This window comes from Euphorbia lathyris, chromosome 7 (genome assembly GCF_963576675.1).
Source record: "Euphorbia lathyris chromosome 7, ddEupLath1.1, whole genome shotgun sequence".
NCBI lineage: Eukaryota > Viridiplantae > Streptophyta > Magnoliopsida > Malpighiales > Euphorbiaceae > Euphorbia > Euphorbia lathyris.
Window position 1 is genome coordinate 45,444,490 of NC_088916.1, and position 25,157 is coordinate 45,469,646.

General features: G+C 34.8%; 2 protein-coding genes across 2 annotated transcripts; both read left to right on the forward strand.

Moving 5' to 3' along the window:
* The first annotated feature begins 738 nt into the window (after nucleotides 1–738).
* LOC136236091 (uncharacterized) lies at nucleotides 739–17,724 on the forward strand. Its single transcript, XM_066026194.1, has 7 exons — nucleotides 739–2,570; nucleotides 2,641–2,714; nucleotides 12,391–12,545; nucleotides 16,199–16,420; nucleotides 16,490–16,556; nucleotides 16,650–16,738; nucleotides 17,695–17,724. The coding sequence occupies exons 1-7, from the start codon at nucleotides 739–741 to the stop codon at nucleotides 17,722–17,724; spliced, it is 2,469 nt and encodes an 822-aa protein (XP_065882266.1).
* A 2,783-nt stretch (nucleotides 17,725–20,507) lies between these two features.
* LOC136235793 (3-oxo-Delta(4,5)-steroid 5-beta-reductase-like) lies at nucleotides 20,508–22,124 on the forward strand. The gene is made up of 2 exons (XM_066025824.1): nucleotides 20,508–20,709; nucleotides 20,781–22,124. The coding sequence occupies exons 1-2, from the start codon at nucleotides 20,671–20,673 to the stop codon at nucleotides 21,912–21,914; spliced, it is 1,173 nt and encodes a 390-aa protein (XP_065881896.1). The 5' UTR covers nucleotides 20,508–20,670; the 3' UTR covers nucleotides 21,915–22,124.
* The last annotated feature ends 3,033 nt before the right edge of the window (nucleotides 22,125–25,157 follow it).

Below are 25,157 nucleotides of genomic sequence, written 5' to 3' on the forward strand. Positions count from 1 at the left end.
TGTGTAATTCACATCCAAAATTGACAAGTGAAACTTTTTGTCTTCTGAACAACATATGAAGAAAATTGTGCATAGAGAATCTGAAAATTTAGTCGCAATTAGCATGGACTTAATTCTCGTAAAATGTATAAGAAGATATACAAGATTTGCTTTCTTGCTTAGGTTAGATGTTGTGTTTTGCTGCATAAGACAAAACACCTTTTTACATAAAGTAATTTACAAGTGAAAAAGTGAAGACAAAACACTTCTAGGGCTTGGAATAAATTAATATTAATGTGAGCAAATTCTGAAACCTAATTAACATGTGATTTTTAACTTTTATCTCAAAATATAGTGCCTCATATGTTCTTTCAGAATATGTAATGCATATTCATCCTTAAATTCATTTTTAATATCACATGAAATTATCTTTCTGCAAACCGTAGTTATTAGATTAATTCTTAAGTGTCAGAAATGTTAAAGCACATAAAATAAGATGAGGAAGTACAATATGTGTCAGAAAAGTTAATTATTCTAAACATTCCTCCAAACAAAGGCAATCATTTAAGTTACTGTAAATGCCACAACAATATCTATAATCTAATCTTTTAGATTTTGATTCAATATTTCATGCGCCGCTAGGTACCACTTCACCACTTACTCACCCACTAGTCTTTTATATATGAAAACAAACCCTAAGCTGAAGTTGAATCCTCTCCTCTCATCACTACCTCAAAACCCTGAAACTAACACTAAACCATGAATTCTCTGAGAAAAGAGACTTTAAACCTTACCATTTCCACAAGTTCAACAACCCCTGATCTCTGCGGGGATGATCAGCAGAGTTGCACCAATCCAAATTGCTTTTTCTGTGCAATACTAAAAGAGCAAGACTTGTCGATAAGGCGAGGAAAGATAGCAACTTGTTTGAAGGAAATGCCTCTAAAAGAAAGCCAAGAACATGTTCTTATCCTTAGTGGAATATGGAACATTGCTATGACTCACCCAGATGATCCTGAGTTACCATCTCTTGGTGTATTCAATTCTATGTCAAAATTGATCCTAAAAGGTACTAATGATACAAATTGGCTTCTTAGTGATCAAAACATCTATATCCCCTATTATGCTGCTCATGTTATTGGCTCTTACACTATGAACAAAGTTGAGTTTGCAGAGAAAGCTGTTGAATCAGGTGTAATTCCTTCCTTAATTGAGCTTTTAAGAGGAAAGATTAGTTGGGTTGAGCAAAGAGTTGCTGTTCGAGCTCTTGGCCACTTGGCAAGCTATGAAACTACGTTTGATTCAGTAGCAGTGTATGAAAAAGAGTTAGTGAAATTAGCCATAGAACTTGCTTCTACTTGTCTAGACACAGTTTACTCCAATTTTGTTGCTGTCAAAGATGGAAGGAAAAGATTGAAATACCAAATTGACTTGCTTACAAGAGGAGCAGGAGGGATTGAATTGGAGAACAGAAAAGCTGAAGAATGGGCTAGCCAACTTCAATGCTGGTCTATCTATCTTCTAAATTGTTTTGCCTGCAAAGAAAGGTCTCTAGACATCATTTGCAAGCAGGATTTTTTAGAAGATCTGTGTGGAATTTGGGGTGGATTAGTGAATCACTCATCCCCAGCAGGAGTTGGACTGATTAGAATACTGTGTTACAGTATAAATGGAAGGAAACACATTGCTGAATCTGAACAAGTCATAACACATCTCTGCAATCTCTCCAGATCTTCAGATGATTGGCAGTACATAGCAATTGATTGCCTTGTCTTACTTCTCAGAGACGAAGAAACAAGGTACAAAGTCATAGAAATTGCCACTTTTTTTCTTGTAGATTTAGTTGAACTTAGAAAACTTGGTAGCAGACTTAATGTGGGTGAGACAATCACAAAAGCCCTTATTTCAGACATTAAAAAAACCAAGTTGAAGATAAAGAACAAAGAAGTCCTAGAAGTGTTAAAAGACTTGTGGGACTTTCAATTAGATAGAAAAAGAGAGAAATTGGTACTATCAGCAGAAAAGGTAGAAGAGAGGAGAGTTTTAGTGGGATTGATAAAACAACAAGGAAAGCATATGTTTTTAATGGGAGAAATAGAAGAAGCAATAAACAAGTATAGTGAAGCATTAGATGTGTGCCCACTAAGATTAAGAAAGGAAAGAATGAATCTTTATAGTAATAGAGCTGAGTGTTACTTAGTGCTAGATGAGATTGATGCAGCCATAAGTGATTCAACTCGAGCTCTTTGCTTGTCAAGTCCTGCTAATTCTCATACCAAAAGTCTTTGGAGAAGATCACAGGGTTATGACATGAAAGGATTAGCTAAAGAAAGCTTGATGGACTGTATAATGTTCCTTCATTGTTGGATAAACACTGAAACAAGGTGCAAACGTGTGAAAATCCCTTATTCTGCAGCACGCATGATCACCAAACAGATGGATGCTACCTGGATTTTTGCTGCTGTCAAGGGGAGGAAGGTGTCAAGACACGTAGATGAAGATTATGAACAGATGATGAAGCGTATTCTGACTCAGACAAAAAGTTTCATCTCTGCTGGTAACTCAAAACTTCAATTTTTCCCCCAAAAGCTGTTAATTGATATCATATGATCTTAAAAGTTTGATGAGTCTTTTATTAATTGATGTTACATTTATTTTCAGATCTGAGCACGATAGTGGAAGAACCGGTGATGGGGAAAGAAAGGAGCAGAGGAAAGAAATAGTTGCATTTTCAGGTCTTTTGTTTAGAAGTTGGGATTTGGAAATTGTAAAATCATGCACGTATGGATTGCTAATCGGAAATTTGATTTCAAATATTAGGTGTGAATCTCATTATCATATTTATTTATAGTAACTTATTATCATATCTTTGGCGAATCTCATTATCAAATTTATTTATCATTTTCTAAATAGAAAAAACTTCGGAAGCACCACGTTACCATTTCTAGATCCAATTGTCGTTATCAAATTCTTAATTTTACTTCCCACATACAAGTGAAATATTAGTGGATGTGGACCAAGTTATTTTCCAAAAGTATAATTACTTTTATATAGTGTATTTGAAGATTTGATAAGTTGTAATTAAATTTTTTTATATATACTAAAATTAGAATTCGAAATCCAACTTAAACAATTTGAAAGTTCTAACCCTCAAATCACTTTAAGTGATGCATAATAATTGTTGATACAACAATATGTAAAAATGCTTAAAATTAATCGAAAAATCATAAAATTTATAATTTTGAAAAAATAAATTTATCAAAAGCAATGCTCTGTAGAAATTTGAATTTGACGTATAGCCTCCATTTCTCGTTTGTCTGTTTTACTAGGACCACATTTGCGAGTCAAGGTGGGTAGACAACCTTCTCAATATGCATGCAGTCTAGCAAATCTTTACTTCGGCTTGGATAATCTTTTGTCTTTCGGGGTCGTGGTTCCGCTTCTTCTACTTGACCGCCTTAGCCTTTGGGCCAACATTCAGAAAATGGGTTATTACCTCAAGAGATATCCTAACCATGTCTGCTGGGCACCAGGCGGAGGCATCAATATTCTCCTTTAGCGTTTCGACTATCTCTTCCTTTGAGGGAGAAGGAATTTCTGTTGAGATTTGTATTGACTTGCCTTCTACTAGCCAGACGGATTGCAAAGCTCCTACCAGTTCCTCGCTTTCTCTTTCTTCCTCGGTGGGCTCAATGGCTTCATTTCTAATAATGTCATGTATGTTTGTTGAGCCACCGTTTGATTTCCCTTGGCAATGGCCATTCCTTCAGACGTGGGAATCTGCCATGACAGGTGTCTGATGGACAATGAGCCTCCCAATTCAGACAATAGAGGTGATCCTACTACCATATTGTACGATAGACCGATATCTATAACCAGGAACTTCACTTCCAATTGCCAAGTGGAGTGGCCGTCCCCGATCTTAATCTTTATGACAACACTGCCCAATAGGGGGGACTATGTGTTCACTGATTCCCATTAATGGAGCTTTTATGGGGCTCAACCAGTTTGGTTCGAGGCGAAGTGTCTTATAGGCTTTCCCGTATCTACCAATACCCTACAAACTTTGAAGTCCTTGATATGAACTTCGATTGCCAACGTGTCATCATACGTTACTTAGGAGTATTTCTTATTCTACCGAATGAGAAGTTTGACCTCAGGGTATCACGTCTCTCATTTTTGGGGACCTTCTTATTTTGGATGCTTGACCTAGACCAAGTCCTCTTGAGATGATGTTGATAACGCTTATGGGGCCTTTATCATTGCTACGCCTCTCCTTCTGCTCAGATGTTGAGCCCCACCCAATCTTCTTAAGGAAATGGTTTAGCTTTCCTTGGGTGGCCAGATTCTCTAGCTCGGAAATGAGCTACCTACAATCTTACGTGTCACGCCCTTCGCTTTTGTGGAAATTGTAGTATGCCTAGTTGCTGCACAAGGGCGATTTCTTCATGTTTGGAGGGTAGGTGATGTGTATCATGTTCCTCTCTACACAGTACATGACTTCCTTTCTAGGAGCATTCAAGGAGATTGTTGATCTCTCCTAGTGCTCTCGTGGCTTTTTCTAGTCTTGGTCCCTGGCATTTCTAGGCTGGATGTATGTGCTCATGGAAGCGAGCTTATCTTTTAACAGCGGATTTAACTTGTAGGCCTCCCATCTGCAGAAATCATTTGCCAGAGCCATCAGTCCCTTAAAGGTTCAGGGCCTGTTGGTGGCAAGTTCTCGGATAGGGGTGAGCAAAACTGAACTGAGAACGCAAAGTGGAAAATTGAGCCGAAAAAACTAGACCAAATCGGACCGAATTGTATTTCAATTTGGTTCGATCCTAATTTTTAAGATAGTTTGGTTTTCGGTTCGATTTGGTTCGGTCCAAAATTGAACCGAAATACAATATATATTACTTTTAATTTTAGAATTTTAAATCAATTAACTAAATATGTATACAAAAGAAAAAACAATTAAACATGTCTCTTCTCTCTCTATTCTTTCTGGTTTCTTCTACCGCTTGTCTATCCCTCCCAAATATGATTTCATCGTATGAAGAGACTTATTCAATGTGTCGCCACGTCTCGCCTCCGCCTTTCCCACTGCCTTGCCTTTGTTTCTCATTTCCTCCAGCTTCGGAAATGTATGCAATCATCTTCCATTGCATTTTCTAGGTTTTTTCATCTATTACGTTTTCTGTTTTTTTATCTATTAGTTTTTTTTCCTGGTTTTCTATTTGTTATCAAGATAGAACTAAACTAGAAGAGAGTTTAAACGTGCCAAGATAGAAGTTCTATTTTGCTTTAATGCAAATTAATTTGGCTTTTGATTCTTCGACATCTAGGGGGACTATATTTCTCCTCCCGTTCAGCTCTAATTTATAATGATGCATATTGAATTAATTATCTTATTTTGATTGAAAATATGAGTCTGACGGTTCCATAAGAATTCAAATTCTTGACTTTTTCTGCCTCTTGATGAGTTGGTGTTGTTTATAGGGGTGTAGAACTAAGTCCATTTAATTTCCAATTAACGAGAATAAGAATTTGTTGCTTTTGACTCATCAGCAGCTATTGTTTCATCTTCAAAGCTGAATTGGTTCTTAATAGCCTGATCATCATTATGTCTCAGTTTCAGTTTAAGAATAGAAAGTAGACTTTCTTTGCTTACTAACACTAAGAGGGTGTCTTCTTTCTTCCAATATACATCAAGTATAATGTTTATTTAACATTATGTGATTATCTGGAGAGATTTTTCCCATAGCATAGTTGAATTACGCCCTACAACAGAGTTGAATTAGGGCTTACTAGCCTATAGCATAGTTGAATTTAGCGTAGGAACTCTAGAGCGAAAAGTAGAGAAAAGAAACTTGATATATTTAGACTTCTAGTTTAACTCTAACCTGAAATATTTGGGTTGTTGGGACAAGTTATTATTACCAGTGGCGGAGCCAGAGCACAAAGTCCGGCGGGGCTCCATTGTATGATTTTTTTTTTTAATAACGACTTAAAGCTTTGATTCATAGTAGTCAAATCAAAATTTTTAAAATTTTGATAATGTGAGGGTAAATTTGATCTTAATTAGAAACGTTAAGGTGCAAAACAACTAAGCTTCAATATAAAGTAAGGATAAGGTGTAAAAATACCCTAACGTTTACACCTAAGAACAATTTTACCCCTAAAGTCTAAAATGGTGTAATTTTACCCTTAACATTGGCAGGCAAGAGCAATTTTACCCATAATATTGACAAGTTTGGTCAATTGGAGAAATTATTCATCAAATTGTCTTCTCGGTCATGAATCTCGTCATCTACACTTCACATATGTGTATCATTTTATTATCCATTAGTGACAGATCACAAATATATGATTAAATATGAAAAAAATTTAAAAAATATATTGTATTTTATCACTGATTAGGGGTAAAATTACTCATGTCTGTACACATCAGAGTATTTCATACTTTATCCCTATAAATTAATATTACTAATTAAGAGCTAAGATACAAATAGTCAATTTAAACTAAAAAAAATTACAATTAAAAATAATAAGGAGAATGAGGTTTAAGAGAAAAAATTAAAATGAGATAAAAATGGAGAGAGGGAGATTCGAACATGGGACCAATTGGATGTGAAAGTTGTTGAAACACATTTCCACATTATTTTGATTTGACAAAATTATTTAAGTTAATCTCATGATTAAAACAATTAACTTTAAGTGTTTTGATTTAATTGTACTAATGTGTTTGTTCAATGTTGAGTATATTAATAAATGAGAACAGGAATAAAAAGTTGTTGGGGTTTAGTGTCCTATAGACAATTGTTCTAGGATACAAACTTAATATAAATGAATTGTTCTTTAGGTGCCCGCTATGGTTACTTTGTTTTTTACAAAGTAACGTTACTTGGTGTGGTTTTCACCATTGGATGATAGAGCATAAAATTAATCCAATGGTGAAAATCACACCAAGTAACGGTACTTTGTAAAAAACAAAGTAACCATAGCGAACACCTTGTTCTTGGTACCTGAATTACATCAAAAGTACATCAAAAGTACCTGAATTATACTCTAATTCACACTTTGGTACCTGAATTACATTTTGTCATAAAAATATACTTCAAGTATAAATGACCGGACAATTTAATAGTTTTAACAGGCACCAACCAGTCACTTTGAATTTTATAATTTATTTGACTTTTTTTAGAATTTGACTCACTCACTCTCCTCTCTCTTACGTTCTCCCTCCTCCTTACTCTTCAATTCTATCTATCTCCTTTCATACTCCCAATTTAGGCCATTCTGCACCTTCCTTTTTTCGTAGCTTATATCGTAAATCCGATCCTTAATGAAGTCAATACTACCACCTCTGAGGTTACAACATTTGACACAAGGACATAAAATATAGTTTGGGGTTGTAGCATTATCAGTTGCAAACTTCAGAAACTCTTGTAAGCCTATTCTAAATTGTAGTGATCTCCTATCAGCCACCATCAATGATTTATCCATCTTGAACAAACATAATCTATAATCAGTTTTATTCTAACTAATAACAATAAACACATACATTGACAAACAACAAACAACAAAGAAACCCAATATGTATATGTAAATGTATCTACAAGACTATAAACCCAGCATTAAAAGTACATAAAAGAATCATCCAATTCGAACATCATTGTCAAAAAACTAGATAAACATAAAAAATAAACAAATATACTAAAACGAGATAAAACCCTTATTTCAGATTGTAGATACCTAATGTTAAGCAAACAAACTTCGAATTATAGAAAGAATATGCAGTGGATTAGGTCACAACTAACATGCAGATAATATAATAATTTTAAGAACTAATCGTTTGAACACAGCGTAATGACTTAAATAAACCCTAATAAGAACCTTACTTCGGTTGTCTGATTGCCGCCGATTAGATTCCACTTTGTTTGTTTTCAATTTTCAGAATTTTTTTCCTTTTTTTCAACTCAATTTCTGTTTTATCGGACAAATAAATTAAGGGCGGAGAGGGTGGAGCTGCTTCTTTACCGTTGAATCGGGCATGTCCTGTATTTATATGCATTTCCGATGATATATGCATGTCCTCTTCTTCGCCCTCATTTTTCAATGGAAAAATTAATTTGACTGTTGTTGAAGATCTTTTTGATCCAAGAAATAGATGAGATATAGATGAGAAAGAGAGAAAAAGAATGGAAGAGAGAGAAAGAGAGAGATTCAAAGGGCAGAAATACCTATGGCAATCAAAGAAGAACTGAATTTGTGTTTGAAGCCAAGCAATCACTGAGATCAGATCTATCAGCTTGGGTTTCTCTCTTTCTTTTTAGATCTCATCTTTAAAAATGGGTAATGATATTGTAGCAGGCCAGAGACGTTAAAAAAATTGCAGCAGGCCGGAGATAAAAATAAACCAGAGGGTAATGAGTCGCCGACCGTAATGCTAGTTCTCCGACCGTAACGAGTCACCGGGTCTACAGAAAGGAAAGTGAGACAACGGTCATGGCTTCCAGAATTTCGATCTCTAAAAATCGAAAGGAAAAGGAAGACGAAGGATGAAGATGGAGGAAGTTAATTGAAAAGGATGAACTACCCACAACAATTAAATCCATTAAGCATCTCAGAGAATATAAATTTGAGATTATATTAATAAGATAAAACACCAAATTATTAAATCCATTCAGAAGGTATGTGGCTATGGTTTATTATTTTTTAGCATTAGTATTTGAAATTCTGAACGAAATTAGAGAGAAGTTTTTTCTTTTTTATAAAAGATGTTGTAGAGAATTAATAGATAGAGATAGAGAGAGTAGGGTGGGTCCAAATCATTATAAAAATGGTTAAATTCGCGTTGACTAGTAAGTGACCTGTTAAACGTATTAAATTGTCCGGTCGCCCTTACTTGGGGTATATTTTTGTGACAAAATGTAATTTAGGTACCAAAGTGTGAATTAGAGTATAGTTCAGGTACCTTTGATGTAATTTACTCTCATTTGTTTTAATGAGATATATGTTTTATAACTATATAAAGGCAATCCCTTTTAAGCACTAAATAAAGTCTAATAAAAGGAAATCCGTAAGTTTGTTTAAAGTGATTATAAAGTGTTCATACAAGCATGAAGTGAGACAAAACTTTATAATAAACTAATAAACTTAAAACCACCCCAAGTCAAGTGATATGTTTAGGATTGATATATCACTATTGAGACTTGCATGTAACAATGTCTTCTGTCCGACAGAAAGCTGATCTCACAAGCTTCATATATACAGATATCTGGACAGTTACATGGATCCGATGAAAAGTAGTTCATTAGGATTGGGGATCCGATTTGAGATAACAGGATGGGTAGATTCATCCTTGTCACCTGTTCATCTCATTGGTATTAATAGGTATAACTAATCCTCAGACTCAAATGAATATTAATTGGTATTCTGGATTACGGAATGTGACGCTTTGACTCTGGTGTAACACGATCCTTAACAGAGATGACTCTGGGGTGTGAACAGTAGACGTTGGGTATCACAGGAAGTGATTGCGGGATCGTTATATATTGGATTGAGCATTTATCACTTCCAAGGATCGCTTGTGGAAGACTCGACTCTAAATCCTTGCAAGGTGATAGCTTAAGACTTGAAATATAGATTTCACTTAACCTATCTATTTGAGTTGACTCGGCCTGTACAAGTAAAACGAACGTCTCGCTATATGTGACTTGACATCATCCATAGTTATAAGATTCAGTTCAAGGATGTAGTTGATAAAGGATCGAATTATACTGTAACTAATACGGAAAGGTTAACGACAGAATCAACATGTCTTCTTATGGCTCTGGGGGAATGATTACGGACTTGCTAATCACATACTCTGTACATCATTCCGTTATGCAAAGATTAAATATAATTCTTTGAAAAGTAATTTAATAGTTGCATACGGCCAGTAGTAATAGGAACCTAATGGGTCACACATAAGACTTGGAACCTAAAAGAGAGATAGATGTTAATTAATTGATGGAAGTCCAATTGAGCCCAATGAGGCCCATGGACCATAAGGGGGTCGAAATTCATGTATGGTACATGAATAATTAATTTGATTTTAATCAATCCTAATTAGATTAGGATTATGAATTAAATTAATTAAGAGATAAATAAGTTAGGAGTTTTAATTAGATTATAATACTCCTATTATTATCCAATAAGGTTATTATTATTATCCTTAATATGTTAGATATATAATGAGATAATAATTAGGAATTCTATTCTGAATTGAATTCCTATTCAGTAATCTAATTCTATCTAACTAGGGATTAGATACAAGAGATTATAAATACCCCCACTATGTGATTTTCGAAATCCTTCAACCCTAATCCAAGGCTAGTGATTTTCGAAACCTACCCTAAAGAAAGAAAGAGAATTTTCGACCCCCAGTTCGAGGACGAGATTTTCTACGGCTTCCTTCCGATCAATTGATTTCATCTATTTCTTTTATCATTGATCTTGTGTTGATTAATTAGAGGCAATCTATTTTGGTTGCTATTCAACGGTTGATTCTAACTTAATCTTCCGGTGTTTTGTTTCGTGCTTGGGAACTCGGAGAAGAGTTGTGGGCACTTCATTAACAACGGTAGATTGATCATCAAAAGGTAATTCTTCTTATCCCTCTTTATATGAAATAACGATTAACGGATCCTAGGGTTAATGGAAATAGGTTAAAATTTTATATTTCCGCTGCTATACCTTAGCCTAATTTCCAACAAAAGTAAGATAGAACGAAGTCAGCATGAGCCACATAAGCTGAGTAGAACACAACTCAGCATCATAAAAGAAAAGTCTTCTTCAGACGCTTGAAGACGAAGATGACCGAAGAAGCTGAGCAGAACGTAACTCAACCTCATCAAAGGAGATCTTAAAAGGCAACGTCAATTAAGTCAAGCTGAGTGTTCATCAGGACAACACCAATGATCCATTGACTAGAAGACAAAGTCCGACAAAGGTCTGCACCAATTCAGAAGCCTCGAAATTACGCCAAGAGACCTTTTCGAGACGCATGGATCACTTGGCATTTGGCAAGAAGACAAACCTGGCGCTAGAAGACGAAACCTGGCGCAAGAAGACGAAACTGGCAAGCCTGGCGCCTGCTAAATTCAGACGACAGGATTGGCCTGCAATTACTAAACGCTGACCTATCAATGATGAAAGAAGACCGTTTGAATTCAATGGATATGTCCGAATTCAAATCATTGGAGCTTCAGAAATTTACTATAAAAGGACAAGTTCATCACTTGGATCCTTTGCCGAAATACAAGAAAGCACAGACAGAAAAGCAAATCTTCACAAGAGTGAAAATCCAAAATAGAAGCTGTCTAAATAGAAAAAGCAAGTTCTTACACCCAAATCCAATCTCTATGTAAAAGTCTAGAGTGAATTTGTATTCATCGTGTTCTTCGTTTAGAGAGAGCAAATCTTGTATCAATTGTAAAGGTTGAGAGAGTGAAGCTGAGTACTCGGTTTTAGTACTCAGCGGTAGAGAAAATCTTAGTGTTCGGTTATAACGCTCAGTAGGATTGAGTAGACGAATAGAGGACGGTACTCTTGCATACTCGATTGTTTTGTAAATGGTTTGTGCTCTACCTTTAAAGAGCTCAGTAGTGGATTGAAAAAGCCCGGAAGGATTCTGGGGACTGGACGTAGGCGGTGAGGCCGAACCAGGATAAGACTGCTGAGTAATCTCTAATCCTTCTCTTGATATATATGTATGTGTTGCTTGCTTAAATTACTCAGTATATAATTTGTATAAGTCGATGCTGAGTAATCAGAGTGCTGAGTTGGAAGCTGACCTTAAGTGTTATTCCCAACTCACAAGTGAAACAGTTCTAGTCAGCCTCTGACTAAAGCTGTCTTACCTCACGCTCAACCTTGCTGACCAAAACTAAGTGAAGTTATTTAAACATTTAATTAAGTCAGCATAATTAAGCGAAAAAGTTATATTAGTTCCTAACCCCCCCCCCCTTTGGAACTAATCTTATTACATTACACGGGACCAACAAACGTTCCTTTACTTACCACTAAAACCAACTAAGCAAATTTAATTGTATGTCATATTATCACGTCCTATATTATAACTACTAATTTTAACTATCTTGGGGGCTGCTCGGGGCTGAACCACTATTCTTCAAGGGTGTTCCGGAGGGTCGGCCGACCCTCCCCGCCCCTGCTTATTACATTATACCTTTAAATAAGTGAAAAACTCAAAGACAGTTGTTCAAAGGATTGAAATATAATGCATGTTGAATTTATGGTTTGCTGCAACTTGTTCCTAGTTCCTTTAAATATATAATGAGTTATGTATAAATAGATTTTCTTTACAAATATATAATAGGTTATGTATAAACAGTGCTGCTTATATTTTTTGTTCTTTTATTTTAGATGTCAAATCAATGCCTCCACCTTCCATTGACATTGAAGAACATGAAAATAAAGATGAGGCAACTGATTCTGGTCCATTTCTTGAGATTGGAAATGTCGCTAATTGTCAATCTCGAGCTACAAGACTGAAGTACAATCAGTTGTGGAAAAAAAGGGCAAGAAATTAATGGAAAAAGATCCAAAGTTTGGAAACGTTTTACCAATTTATGGATGCTGAAGGAAGAACTAGAGGTAAGTGTAATCATTGTGCCAAAACCTATCAATGTGATGTGGGACAAGTGCTTTTAACAAACACATGAAGGTTTGCACCAATAACCCCAAAACATAAAAGTAAGGCAACGTCAATTATCTTTGCAGCCTTTAGTAATTTTGGGGTTTGGGGAAAATGAGAATCGTCAAGGTACTTTAACTACTTGGAAATTTAGTCAAGCAGAAATGAGAGCTATCATTATTAGATGGATTGTTAAGGATGAACAACCTTTTAGGGGGCGTTTGATTCGGGGTCTTTAGGAATGAGAATGGGAATGGAAGGGTTTCATTTCCTTTGTTCTTGTTTGTTTTAAAAAAAAACTCATTCCCTTTACCCATTTTAGATTATGGGTTTACCCCACTTTAGGTTAAGCCATTACCCCAAACCATGTAGGGAATTGGATTCCCTTTATCACATTCCTTTTCCTAAACATATCCAAACATATAGGGGAATTATTGTTTATTCCTTTTCTTTCCTTTAGTTTCCCTTTCTTGATTCTTTTTCCCTTACCCATTGTGAACCAAACGCCCCCTTAGAGTTGTAGACAAAGGGTATAGAGACATAATGGCCAATTGCATTCCTCAATTAAAAGTTCCTTCTAGATGGACTATTAGTAGTGTTGGCTCAAAATAAATAAATTTTATTTTCATGTATATAGAAAGCTTATATTTAATTTTAGGGTATAGTTTCTATTTTTCTAAATAAAAGAAATAAAAATGATGAAAAATAAAAATAATAAATATATATATATAAACTAACCTCCAGCTCGGCGAACTGGAAGTCAGTTCGGCGAGCTAGAGGTCAGTCCTCGCCCGGAGCCCGTTTTCGATCACTGACTTCTCCAAGCGCATCCGTACACAACCACGAGCTAACCTACAAAGCCTAACCCATCCCCACACCTAGGCCCAAGCCTTAAAAGTCTCTCTAACCATAAGGTAGTGGGGTGATGTGGCATGGAAGTTAGTGGTGGTTTGTGGAGTTTGAGGAAGTTAGTGAGGTGGCACGTTAGTGGTCAAAATTAGAGAGAAAAATAAGGGTTAGTTGGTGATTAATTACACAAATTTCCCTCTCAAAATGCTATAAATAGACCCTTCATTCTTCATAATTAAACACTCACTCAACACAACAAAAACCCATTCTTAAAGGTTCTTTCTAATGCTCTCCTTTTAAGTTCTTAGTTCTTGAGTTCTTCCTTTTTGTTCTTCATTTTTATTAGCTTTAATTCCTTCTTTTAGCTTGCCTTTAGCTTTAATTCAAGTTCTAATAGCCTCCTTTCAAGTTTTTTCAATTCAATTTAGCATTCCTAAGCCTCAAGTTTGCAATTCATTAGCTTTCTAAATTAGTTTTTCCAGATTCGTCCAATTATTTTTAAAGCCCTATGTTGTCCATTTAAATTCATTTTTTGCTTTCAATCCCTTCAACAAAGTTGTTCCTGACATCCTGAGGTTCAATCTAGTATATTTATTTTCCCAACTACGTGCTCAGAAACTCTATTTACAAGCCAATCTTTACACCTCAAATTCTTTAAACATTCTGTTTCCAGTTTTCCCAGATTCGTCCAGTGATTTTCTAGGCCTATTTTCGTCTGTTTAAAGTTCGTTTCAGCCTTTGATCCCTTCTAAACATATGTTCTTGATATCCTGAAGTTCGATTTAGCCTTTTGATTCACTTGATTCCGTGTTCGTAAGTACTCATACGGTTCTCCCGAAGTTGAAGGTCAAATCTGCCCCATTGTTACCTACCATAAGTCAGAAATTGCCAAGATCAATTCCGCTCGTGCCAATCAACCGCGGTGCTCCGAGAACCTCGAACCGACACCAAAATTCAACGTCCAGCCGAGATAGCTATTATGGCTCCGAGTTTATCGTTGAATTCCAAATTATTATTATTATTTGTATTTCAATTCCTTGTATTTGATTTGCTTTTCCAATTCAATTGAATTAGCTATATGTTTAGTATAGAAATTTTTCAATTGTAATTAATTTCATTTTTTTTATACTTACTTTGAACACATCTATTTAAACCTTGATTTATATCAATAAAATACTAATTTTTCTAAAATCTCGTGTCAATTTCGCACTTTAATTTCCTTTATTTTTTTGTCTTTAATTTACCCGCATTAGCTTAAATAAAAATAATTTATCTCGCAAAGTTTCTATAACGGCGCGAGAGACCCAAGAGAGACTTTTTCAATCCCTGCGTCCCTCGCCAGTCGCCTCGTTTAGATTTCAAGTTTTGGCGCGCAAATTCCATAAACTTAACCGTCTTTAATAATTGAGAAATAATCTTCTTTGGCACGCCCGCACACTAACCACACGTGACAAGGTTGAAAATTAGCGTTACTCGCAAAATATCGCTAACAAGTAGAGATTGTTTCCAACTGTTTTATGATGAAAAGTTTTGAATTAAAACATTATCTGAAAGAACACGGTCCAAGAGTGAGCATAACCACTGATACATGGACCTCAGTAGCAAGCGAGAATTACATGGTTATAACTAGTCATTTTATTGATGGGAATTGGGCTTCATAAAATAAAGTATTGAATTTTGTTAAGATAGATTCACACAAAGGCAATGATATTAGAATGTCAATTGAGAGTTGTTTGACTAATTGGGATATAAAGCGATTGTTTACTATTACTATTGACAATGGTAGTTCAAATGATGTTGTTGTTAGTTATCTGAAGGGTATTCTTAGGCAATTAGGTGCTTCTGTTTCATCCTATTAGTACACATACATGAGATGCATGGTGCATATAATAAATTTAGTTGTATAGGATGACTTGAAATAAATTAATTTATCAGTGTTAAGGATGAGAAGGGTAATAAGACGTGTTAGACTTTCCCCCTCTTAGACTTTCAAGATTCAAGGAGTGTGTGAAATACAAAAAAAATGAGTAAGAGTTTACTATGCACATATATTCCTACTAGGTGGAATTCAACCTATTTAATATTATCTTATGCTGAAAAAATTGAGACATTATTTGATAGGTTTGCCATAGTTGATCCAGTTTTCTCTTGAGTGAACATGGTGGGATTCCTACAAGTGATAATTGGAATATTGTTAGAAAAATTGTTATCATGTTGAAAACATTTTACACTATCACAGAAAAAAAAAATTCAGGTTTGAAATATGTCACATCTAATGCTTTTTGGATTGAAATTAGTGACTTATATATGATATTGATTTTTTGGAACAATAATAATGATGATCAATTGACAAAAATGAGTGTTAGAATGAAACATAAGTTTGATAAGTATTGGGGGATCCAATAAAAATGAACAAGATCATTTAGTTTATAGTTGTTTTTTTATCCAAGAGAAAAATTTGAAGTTATTAAAATTTCTCTTATTCAGATCGATGGAGATCCACATGGTAATCAAAATTTTGATAATGTGCATAATTCTTTTTTTGAATTGTTTCAAGAGTATCAAAAAACGCATGATGTGGGAGAAAAATCATATGATGTCCCAATTGAGCCACAAATAGTTGAGGTGGAGAATTCAACTGCTAGCAGATATGAACCTCCAAAATTAGTGTTCCATGGAATGCACTAGAAGCAGAGAGTAAACAGTGTGAGTAGTAGAGAGGGTAAGAGATCAGAGTTAGATGCATATTTAGATGAGATTTTAGAAGAAGATGTTAAGAGGTTTGATGTATTGAATTGGTGGAAGATTCATTCGGCAAGATTTCCTATAATTGGTATCATGGCTAGAGATATATTAGCTATGTCTGTTTCTACAGTGGCTTCTGAGTCTGCTTTAAGCACTAGCATGCGAGTTACTAATGAATATAGGAGTTCTCTATCTCCTGATGTTATTGAAGCTTTGATTTGCACATAATATTAGATTCGGAAAACTCTTAATCCTTTATTTAAGGAAGAATATATATTTGATTTGGATAGAATTCAACAAGGTAAGTTATTAATCAAATGAATATATTGTACATTTAAATTGAATTAAATAATAATTATCAGTTCTAATTGATTGTTAAATTTCTTATTTGCAGAGTTTCAAGCAACGGGACTTAACAATCCATGTGAGTCTGCTATGAATAGTAATATTATGCCAACTGATATGGTATCGTTTGATTGGATCGTAAGTCAAAAGGCTTTGGTCTCATACCGAAGTAAGCACTTGGACCTAGCCTAATTAAGGCCCATGAGCGAACCTAGCTTCAAACATTGACCTTCGGTTAAATAACTTCTCTTCGAGAGCTGACTAAGGGTGACACATGGACCAATAGGAATGTTGGACCCCAAAGGCACGCTCCTCAAGTTCATATATATTTCGGAATGAAAATATAGGGTTTGGGGTCCAATCTAGTCATGCCACGTGTCCGGGTACACAAACACTTTGCCTATAAATAGCTTGGAACTCAGATGTCTCGAGTACACCACTTCTTAAATAAACTCTTTATGTTGTTGTTTAAAGTTAGTCTAGTATTTTTTTTAAATATCTACTGATTTTAACATTGGAGAGGGTTCGTCGGATCACCGACCCCTTTTCTAACGGTTGTTCATTGATTCAGGTCATGGGAAGCCGTCAGAGAGCAAATTACAAAAAGAAGTATATCACCAACCATTATTTGTAATTGTTTTTGTGTTAATTTTTATATTTGTTTTATATTTATATTTTTATACTTGGAAAATTGTATAAGTATTGTATAATCTAATTTTGTTTGGTTACTTTTTATTTTTTATTTTGTAGGTTCAACTTTTAATTCAATTTTGTTTGGTTAGTTAGTTTAATTTGGATATTTGGTTGGATTCGACTTGGAATTTCAAGACGATATTATTATTTTGGTGGTATTTGTTACTAGATTATTTAAGATTTAAGTATTTTGGTTGAATAGAAAATGAATATTGATTAATTATTATGGATTTGGTAAATTGAATATGTTATTGGATTTTGATTACTTCATTTTCTTGGTGTTTTGTTCATGATTAAAAGTGACATGAAACAGTTCAGATATATCCTTTTAGTTGAAACAATACCATTAATTTGTGAGCTGGAAATGCTAACATGATTATTGTCTTTATATAATTGTTTAGTTAGTGAAGGCACAAGTAGCATTAAAGTAGATCGATTTTGAAGTTTAAATACAAGGTGTAGATTTGTGTCTAAGCCACAAATGAAACACAAGTGTTCTAAAAATCGTTCAAGACAGAGTTTTTTAGAACATCATCTCGATTTTCTCAAGTCGGACGGTAGGCGGTTCTAGACGGGTCTAGGCAGCTCCTAAGTAGTCCCAAGCGGTCCTTTTGAAAAAATTGGCTCTTAAATTTTATGTCTATTTTTCTAATTTTAAATAAAATAGTAAATAATAAAAAAGACCTTAAACTATCAAATGTATTTTTAAGAATATTATTTTTTTTGACACATTTTGTTATTAAAGTTATTTTATTGATCTATTTTTTTATTTTTTAAAGGATATTAATATAAATAATATTAAAATATATATGTTTTTCTATCTTAAATATTTTATATTATTAATTTTACATAGTACAATTCATATTTTAATTGTATTTATATGATCATTTATTTAATAAAAAAATAAAAATGTACAAAAATACAAAACCGATTAACCCTTGATTATTCCCTAAAGGCATTGTCCGCCTGATTAGCTACTAGTATCTTTTACAATCTTGTGAGACAGAGAAGAATAAAAATATGTGAAATATTAATATAATAAAAAAAGATATCCAATGTTCAATATGTGAAATATTAATATAAAGAATGAAAATATGTGAAATATTAATATGAAAGAAGTATTGACGTAGCAGTAGTATGTCTCTTATGCTCTGTTCGGTCCAACCATGAACCGAATATGATCGGACAAAAAAAATCGATTCGATTCGATCCAGACCAAACCGAATCATAATTTGGTTTGATTCAGTCCTAAAAAATACAGGTAATTCGGTTCATTTCAGTGTTTTGATCAAACCAGACCATGCTCACCCATACTCTCGAGATAGCTCTTTATTGAGGCAATTGGCAACCATGATAACAATTGTTTCCTCCACATTCAATACTTTGACTTGAATAACTTCTAGCTAGAATCGCTCCACATAATCCTTTGTAGTTTTATTTTCATGTTGGACTGGATAGTTGAGATCCTCCATGGTTTTGCTCTTAAGATGTACATCACAAAGTGGTCCACGAAGAGCCATGGCATCTACTTGAAGTGGGTAATCATTCTTGTTCCGAGATACTCGTACCAATAGGAGGCATCATCCTTCAAGGTGGTGGGAAAAAGGCATGACATCACAACGTTAGTTGTCGTGGTAGTATCCATAGCACACCTGAAGTTTTTTTATGTGAGTATTGGGGTCCCCTGTCCTATTGTACTCTTTTAGCAGCAAATATTTGAACACTCTCACCGTGGGCTCAGTTATGATCTTCTTACATAATGATATTTCTACCTCTTATGTAGGGATGCTTTGAGTCGACCCCTGCTTCAGCGATTGTGCTTTTGAGCTTATCCAATTCTTTTTGGATCACATCAAACTTATCCTTGGAATCCCCGCCCTGGCACGAGAGGTTCCTTTCTTTGGTCGTCCATCTATCCCGAGTCATAGGCTCGACTATATCTTGCTGGCTACGGATCGACACTTGACAGATTTGTGTGGGGTCCTCTTATGGTTTGAGTCTAAGGTCCTCGAGTTCGGGAAGGGCGTTTTTCTTCTCTTACCCGGGCCGATCTCTTAGAAGATTTCTTGTTGGCATCATTGTGTTTCATGCATTGGGGAGTTCTGGATATGTGGAGCCTTATTAGGGAGTCTCCTATTCCGCTTAACTGGGCACGGGATCCCCTTAATCAATTTCTCGGTGATTCGTCTCGATGATGACGACAGCTTCAGACGGTGTGGTGTTCGATAGATCAGGTTGTATTCTCATATTTGTTCATGTATCTGATAGTTTCTTCGGCCATCTCCCGCTTCTGTTTGACTTCTGCCATTTGGATGGGGTGCTCTTGTTGCATTATGCTAACGCCACCATGGACAGATCTGAGGTTTTCAGCCAGTTGTTGAGAGATTACACTTAAGAGTCTTTGTTGTTGTGGCTCTAAGGCTTTAGTATCCTCCGCCATTTCCAGAGTTAGGTCGTGGTTAGTCTGAAACTGTCGACGCGCTTCTTCTTCCATGGCTCTCCGGACTCCAAATGCAAGAAGTGCACTGGGGGATGGGAGTTGGATTGAACTACTCAAGCGAGTCATTGCTATGTTTGTTCGACACTCATCATACCAACTTAATGTGATTGAATCCGTAGGTCTACATGTAGACCTGCAATTGGACAGAAACAATGCCAAAGGGGAACTGGAATCCGACTAACCGGCTCCAATAAGTCAATTTTGAAGAGACACTTGAAGATGAATACAACAGTAAATCAAAACTAAAATGTAAGTTTTATAAATAAATGAAGTAGTGTATCTTGAGTTATGCTTACTCTATTTATACTTTGATCGAACTATAGAAGACGGTTATAAGTTTAGGAGCATAACATGCTACGTATCACTTATTGATAGGTGAATGTGTGTCCGTATATCAAACTTGAAATCCCTTGCACCCATTAAATTCGTGATTTACAGAATCAGATATAATTGTTCTAACGGGTAGATTCTTAATAGGATTATTAGGAGTTCCCGAACCAAAACCTTCAAAACGGATCATATTAAGCAGCTTTGATACGGTAATTCCACATGCCCTCTTCTCAGACATGTGGACAAATTTAACTTTATATCACTTTACTTATTTTTCATTAGATAATCGTGACAGCACCGTCCAGTAAGAATTCATCAATCAAAATAGAAAAAAACCCAATAACAAAAGCTGCAATTATAAAATTAAAAACAATGATATATCGAGACTAATCTACAGAACATGTCATCACTGGTGTCATCCAAATCCAAATATTGAATAATTTCAATTCTTCTTTTCTTTTGCACAACCAGATAGTCTTACCAAAACTTCTGCATATAAGTTTATTTACCTTCCTTTCCTCCTCCTCTCTATTTTCATTTCCTAACGATGAGCTGGTGGTGGGCAGGCGCTATCGGCGCTGCTAAGGTAACTACATCTTCCTTCTATTTCGGTTCTATTACTCTCTTGATTTCACATTTTCTCAATTCAATTTGCAGAAAAAATTAGAAGAAGATGAGGCACCTAGAAGCTACCAGAGCGTGGGCCTCGTGCTTGGCATCACTGGAATCGTCGGCAACAGTTTAGCCGAGATCCTCCCTCTCTCCGATACCCCTGGCGGCCCATGGAAAGTTTACGGTGTGGCCCGTCGTCCTCGCCCTCAATGGAACGCAGACCATCCTGTGGAGTACATTCAGTGCGATATCTCCGACCAGGAAGAAACGCAATCCAAATTATCCAAGCTTACCGATGTGACTCACATCTTCTATGTCACATGGAGCAATCGATCATCGGAGGCCGAGAACTGCGAGATTAACGGTTTGATGTTCAGAAACGTCCTTGAGGCCGTCATCCCTAACGCTCCTAATCTCCGCCACATCTGCCTCCAAACGGGGACAAAACACTACATAGGCCCGTTCGAGTTGATCGGCAAGATCCAACCGCATGATCCACCGTTCTCGGAGGATTTACCTAGATTAAACGCCCCCAATTTCTATTACAAATTAGAGGATATCATGTTTGAGCAGGTCGCGAAGAAGGAAGGATTGACATGGTCGATTCACAGACCCGATCAGATTTTCGGATTTTCTCCGTACAGCTTGATGAATATTGTTGGTACTCTTTGTGTTTACGCCACAATATGTAAACATGAAGGATTGCCTTTGCTATTCCCGGGGACTAAAGCAGCCTGGAATTGTTACTCTACTGCCTCCGATGCCGATCTGGTAGCAGAGCATCAAATCTGGGCGTCGGTAGACCAATACGCTAAGAATGAAGCATTTAATTGTCATAATGGAGATTTGTTCAAGTGGAAGCATTTCTGGAAAGTTTTGGCGGAGCAATTTGGGATCGAGGACTATAGATTTGAAGAAGGAGAAAAGAGAGTGAGTTTGGTTGAGATGATGAAGGGGAAAGAGAGCTTGTGGGAAGAGATAGTGAGGGAGAATCAGCTGCAGCCTACTAAATTGGATGAGGTTGCAGTGTGGTGGTTTGCGGATTTGATATTCAGTAGGGAAGCTGTGATTTCAAGCATGAACAAGAGCAAGGAGCATGGTTTTTTGGGTTTTAGAAATTCCAACAATTCCTTCATTTCCTGGATAGATAAGATGAAAGGTTTTAAGATTGTGCCTTAATTTCATTTATTTGAATACATTGTCTTCTTAATTTGTGCTGTTAATTTGCAATATTTGATGTCAGGAAATAAAATTATGTCATATGTGTTAAATTATATCTAGGCAAGGTTTATGTATTCTATTGTATTGCCTTGATTGAATTCTAAATATCTAGATTTTCTGCTGGTTGATCTGTACCATTTCTACAAATTTGTTTGTTCAAAAGTTCAACCGGCTCTGTAATCAGCTTGTTTAGAGTAGGGGTATTAAAATGGAAAATGACAATCCACTCTGGACCTCTAGTTTATAGTGGTACTAAGGGACAATGGAAACAAAACTTTGTGAAATGGTAAAGATATGGAAGATGAAGGATTTAATTGAAATGAAAATGTAATTGGGAAGCAAACAAAGAATGTAGCATAGTACCAGCTATGTTGGGTAGATAGCACCAAACTTGAGCTGTTAAAAGAGGAAAGATGCCTGATTGGAGTATCCAGACAAGACAAGCTCTGATTCAAGGAGATATTCAGTTCACATGATAAAAATGAAGTTAACCTTGAGAGATAAGTTCTTGAACTTGTGTAGGATTTATTTCTATTCTTCGACCAGAACACTTCTCAGGCAAAGTAAAGGTCTGAAACAGATTTTTGAGTGAGCTTGCCTCACTACGATTTCAAGTTTCAAAAACAACTTAGAGTTAGCACATGGACCAGCCAATGTTGTGGCCCAGTAGAGGCCCATTATATTATTAAAAAGAAAGGTCATTAAAATTTGGAAAATTTACATACAAATTCATTTTTAAAAAACTATCTACAAACAATTATATTAAGTAATGATTTTGAATTATATCAAACTTTTTAATATATATTAAGAATTAGAATTTATAAATTAGAAGTCTAGAATATATTTTCTAAGATTTATGATTTATGAATTTGGGTCTAGAATTTTTAAATTATAGTAAAAAATTATATAAATAATGACATATTAAGAATTAAGTTTGGTGATACGATTTAATTGTAATTTCATACTTAATTATGATATTCATGTATTTGATCCAAAATACATTCCTTGAATAATTTGTAAAATACTAGAAAGTCAAAATTAAACATTCCTAAATACCATTTCTTTAGCCTTCCGAAAATATTAAACGCTATATATATAAAGAAACTAAACATTACTTTTCTTCAATATCATAATAATATAATGTCAATCAAAATCACGATAAAAACAAAAAAAAAACAGCAATCGAATACAGATTTTCTATTTCAATCCGACCACTAAATTTTGATCATAACAACTTCAAAGTGTTTCTATTTCAAATACAAAAATCAAACACAGCTTAGTTCAAAGAAAAAAAATACAACAAACAACAATTAAAATCCACTACAATGTTTAGACTCGCATGTGTCTCTTACTTTGTCCCACCATTATACTTGATGTCGTTTAAGACCGTGTGTGATAAACATTATCATAATTCTCAATCAAATAAGCATATAAATACCAATGTTTTAAAAACTGGACCAAAAATCGAATCGGATTGAGAACTGGATCAAGGTCAATTGGTTTAACCGGTTAACTTAAATTTGTTGAACAAGATGACCTCATAAATATATATATATACTTAATTTAATTTAAATTATAAAATTTACTAAGAGTTTTAAATTTTATTTTATGTATATTTAAAATTAATACCAAGTAAACTTTGTTTATGTTGCAAAAATCAATTAAGTTTTTAATAGTATTTATCAAAATATAAATACTAAATAATATTTTAAATTTTAAGTATTACTCCATCCGTTCCATTATATAAGTCGTTTTAGAAAGTGATTTTTTTCCAAAATATAAGTCGTTTTGGTTTTCCAAAATTTTTTAATTTAGTTTTATAGTCAATACATTAAATTTTTTGTCTTGATATATGTGTTTTTAACATTCCAATACTTATTGCTCAACCATTACATGAGAGATAAAAAAAATTTAAATTAACCAATGTAAAATTCAGTAATTAGGCTCTACACTAATCTACTACATATACTAAATCTGTAACTTAGCATGCTGATGTGTTAATTTATGTGATTTTTAAAAATTATTTTTCAGAAAAGGGTAACCTATCTCCTTTTCGGTTTTCCATAAAGAAATTGTTCACAAACCGCTCCTTATTCGTTGCTCTGTTCCTTCTTCTTCGCTTACTTGAGAGTTCCATTATTCATTTAACTCATTAGCAATTGCCTCTACCTTCCTCGTGGCCTTTTGGCATTGGTTCAGTCGGTAGTTTATTAGCTCATAAGAATGGTGAATCTCTAATATTTCTTTTTTAGAAACCTAGGGATTTATAATTTCACAGGTCCAACTGTCATATTATTTGTCGAATTTCTATCTGGTTAGTTCAGTATCTTTATGTTCATTTAATGGGTTATTGAAAATACAATTTATGTTATGGCATAGGTTTCCTGATCCACTTAATCTTTCCCCCTTTTCACATTTGCTTTTGAGTTATTTGCTTTTGAGTTATTTGTGTTTTTTTTTCTCATTATAGGTGTTGCATCAAATATGTGCGATTAATATTATGTTGAGGTTTGCAAGTTTTCAGTTCTAAGTAATGGTAATTCTCTATATAATTGATATTTACCCACATTCTCAAACTACCCACGCTTCTTTCGCTTTTCTTCTTCGATCGGTTCTGTCTCCGGATTCTCAAATTCTTGGATGAAAAGCCCTTATGGCTCCAGATTCTCAAATTCGAACTATTGCTCAAATTCTCCAAAGGTGAGTTCTTTGTAGTTGATATAAAAGCTATTTACTCAAATTCTTCCCGCACTTCGCTTTCTCTGTCTATTCACTCTCCACATTCTCATATTTCAAACTCTTCTGTCTCCACATTCTCAAATTCTGAATATTACCTCTTCTCAAGTTGTTGTTTCTTGATGGATTTGAACATTAGTGTTGGTGGAAACAGGGTAAAGTTGCAAATTAAGAGTTTGCTTATTATATTTTCTTTTTTTTTCCGTTCTAACATTAATTTCATTTCTGATTTTGTTTTTTTTATGATCTGTATTTCTTAGAGCTTTCCTAATGAATGTTGAACTGAAAAAGTTGCTTCATCTATCAACCATTACTGTTTCATCCGATGGAGGCATAATTAATTTGAGGAATCACTACCTTCTTCTTTTTCGATTTTCAGCCTCTCATTTCTGAATTGCATGTTGGAATCTCAAAGAATTTTGAAATTTCGAATCCTTTGTTTATTTCCTTCAATTTTGTTCTTAC

What these genes read in the sequence shown, in the direction of transcription:
- LOC136236091 (XM_066026194.1), top strand. Translation starts at nt 739, where the DNA reads ATGAATTCTCTGAGAAAAGAGACTTTAAACCTTACCATTTCCACAAGT. An exon ending in CTTTAAGCACTAGCATGCGA is followed by an intron (nt 16,421 to 16,489) that starts GTTACTAATGAA and finishes ACATAATATTAG; the next exon opens with ATTCGGAAAACTCTTAATCC. An exon ending in TTTGGATAGAATTCAACAAG is followed by an intron (nt 16,557 to 16,649) that starts GTAAGTTATTAA and finishes TCTTATTTGCAG; the next exon opens with AGTTTCAAGCAACGGGACTT.
- LOC136235793 (XM_066025824.1), top strand. Translation starts at nt 20,671, where the DNA reads ATGAGCTGGTGGTGGGCAGGCGCTATCGGCGCTGCTAAG. An exon ending in GCGCTATCGGCGCTGCTAAG is followed by an intron (nt 20,710 to 20,780) that starts GTAACTACATCT and finishes TTCAATTTGCAG; the next exon opens with AAAAAATTAGAAGAAGATGA.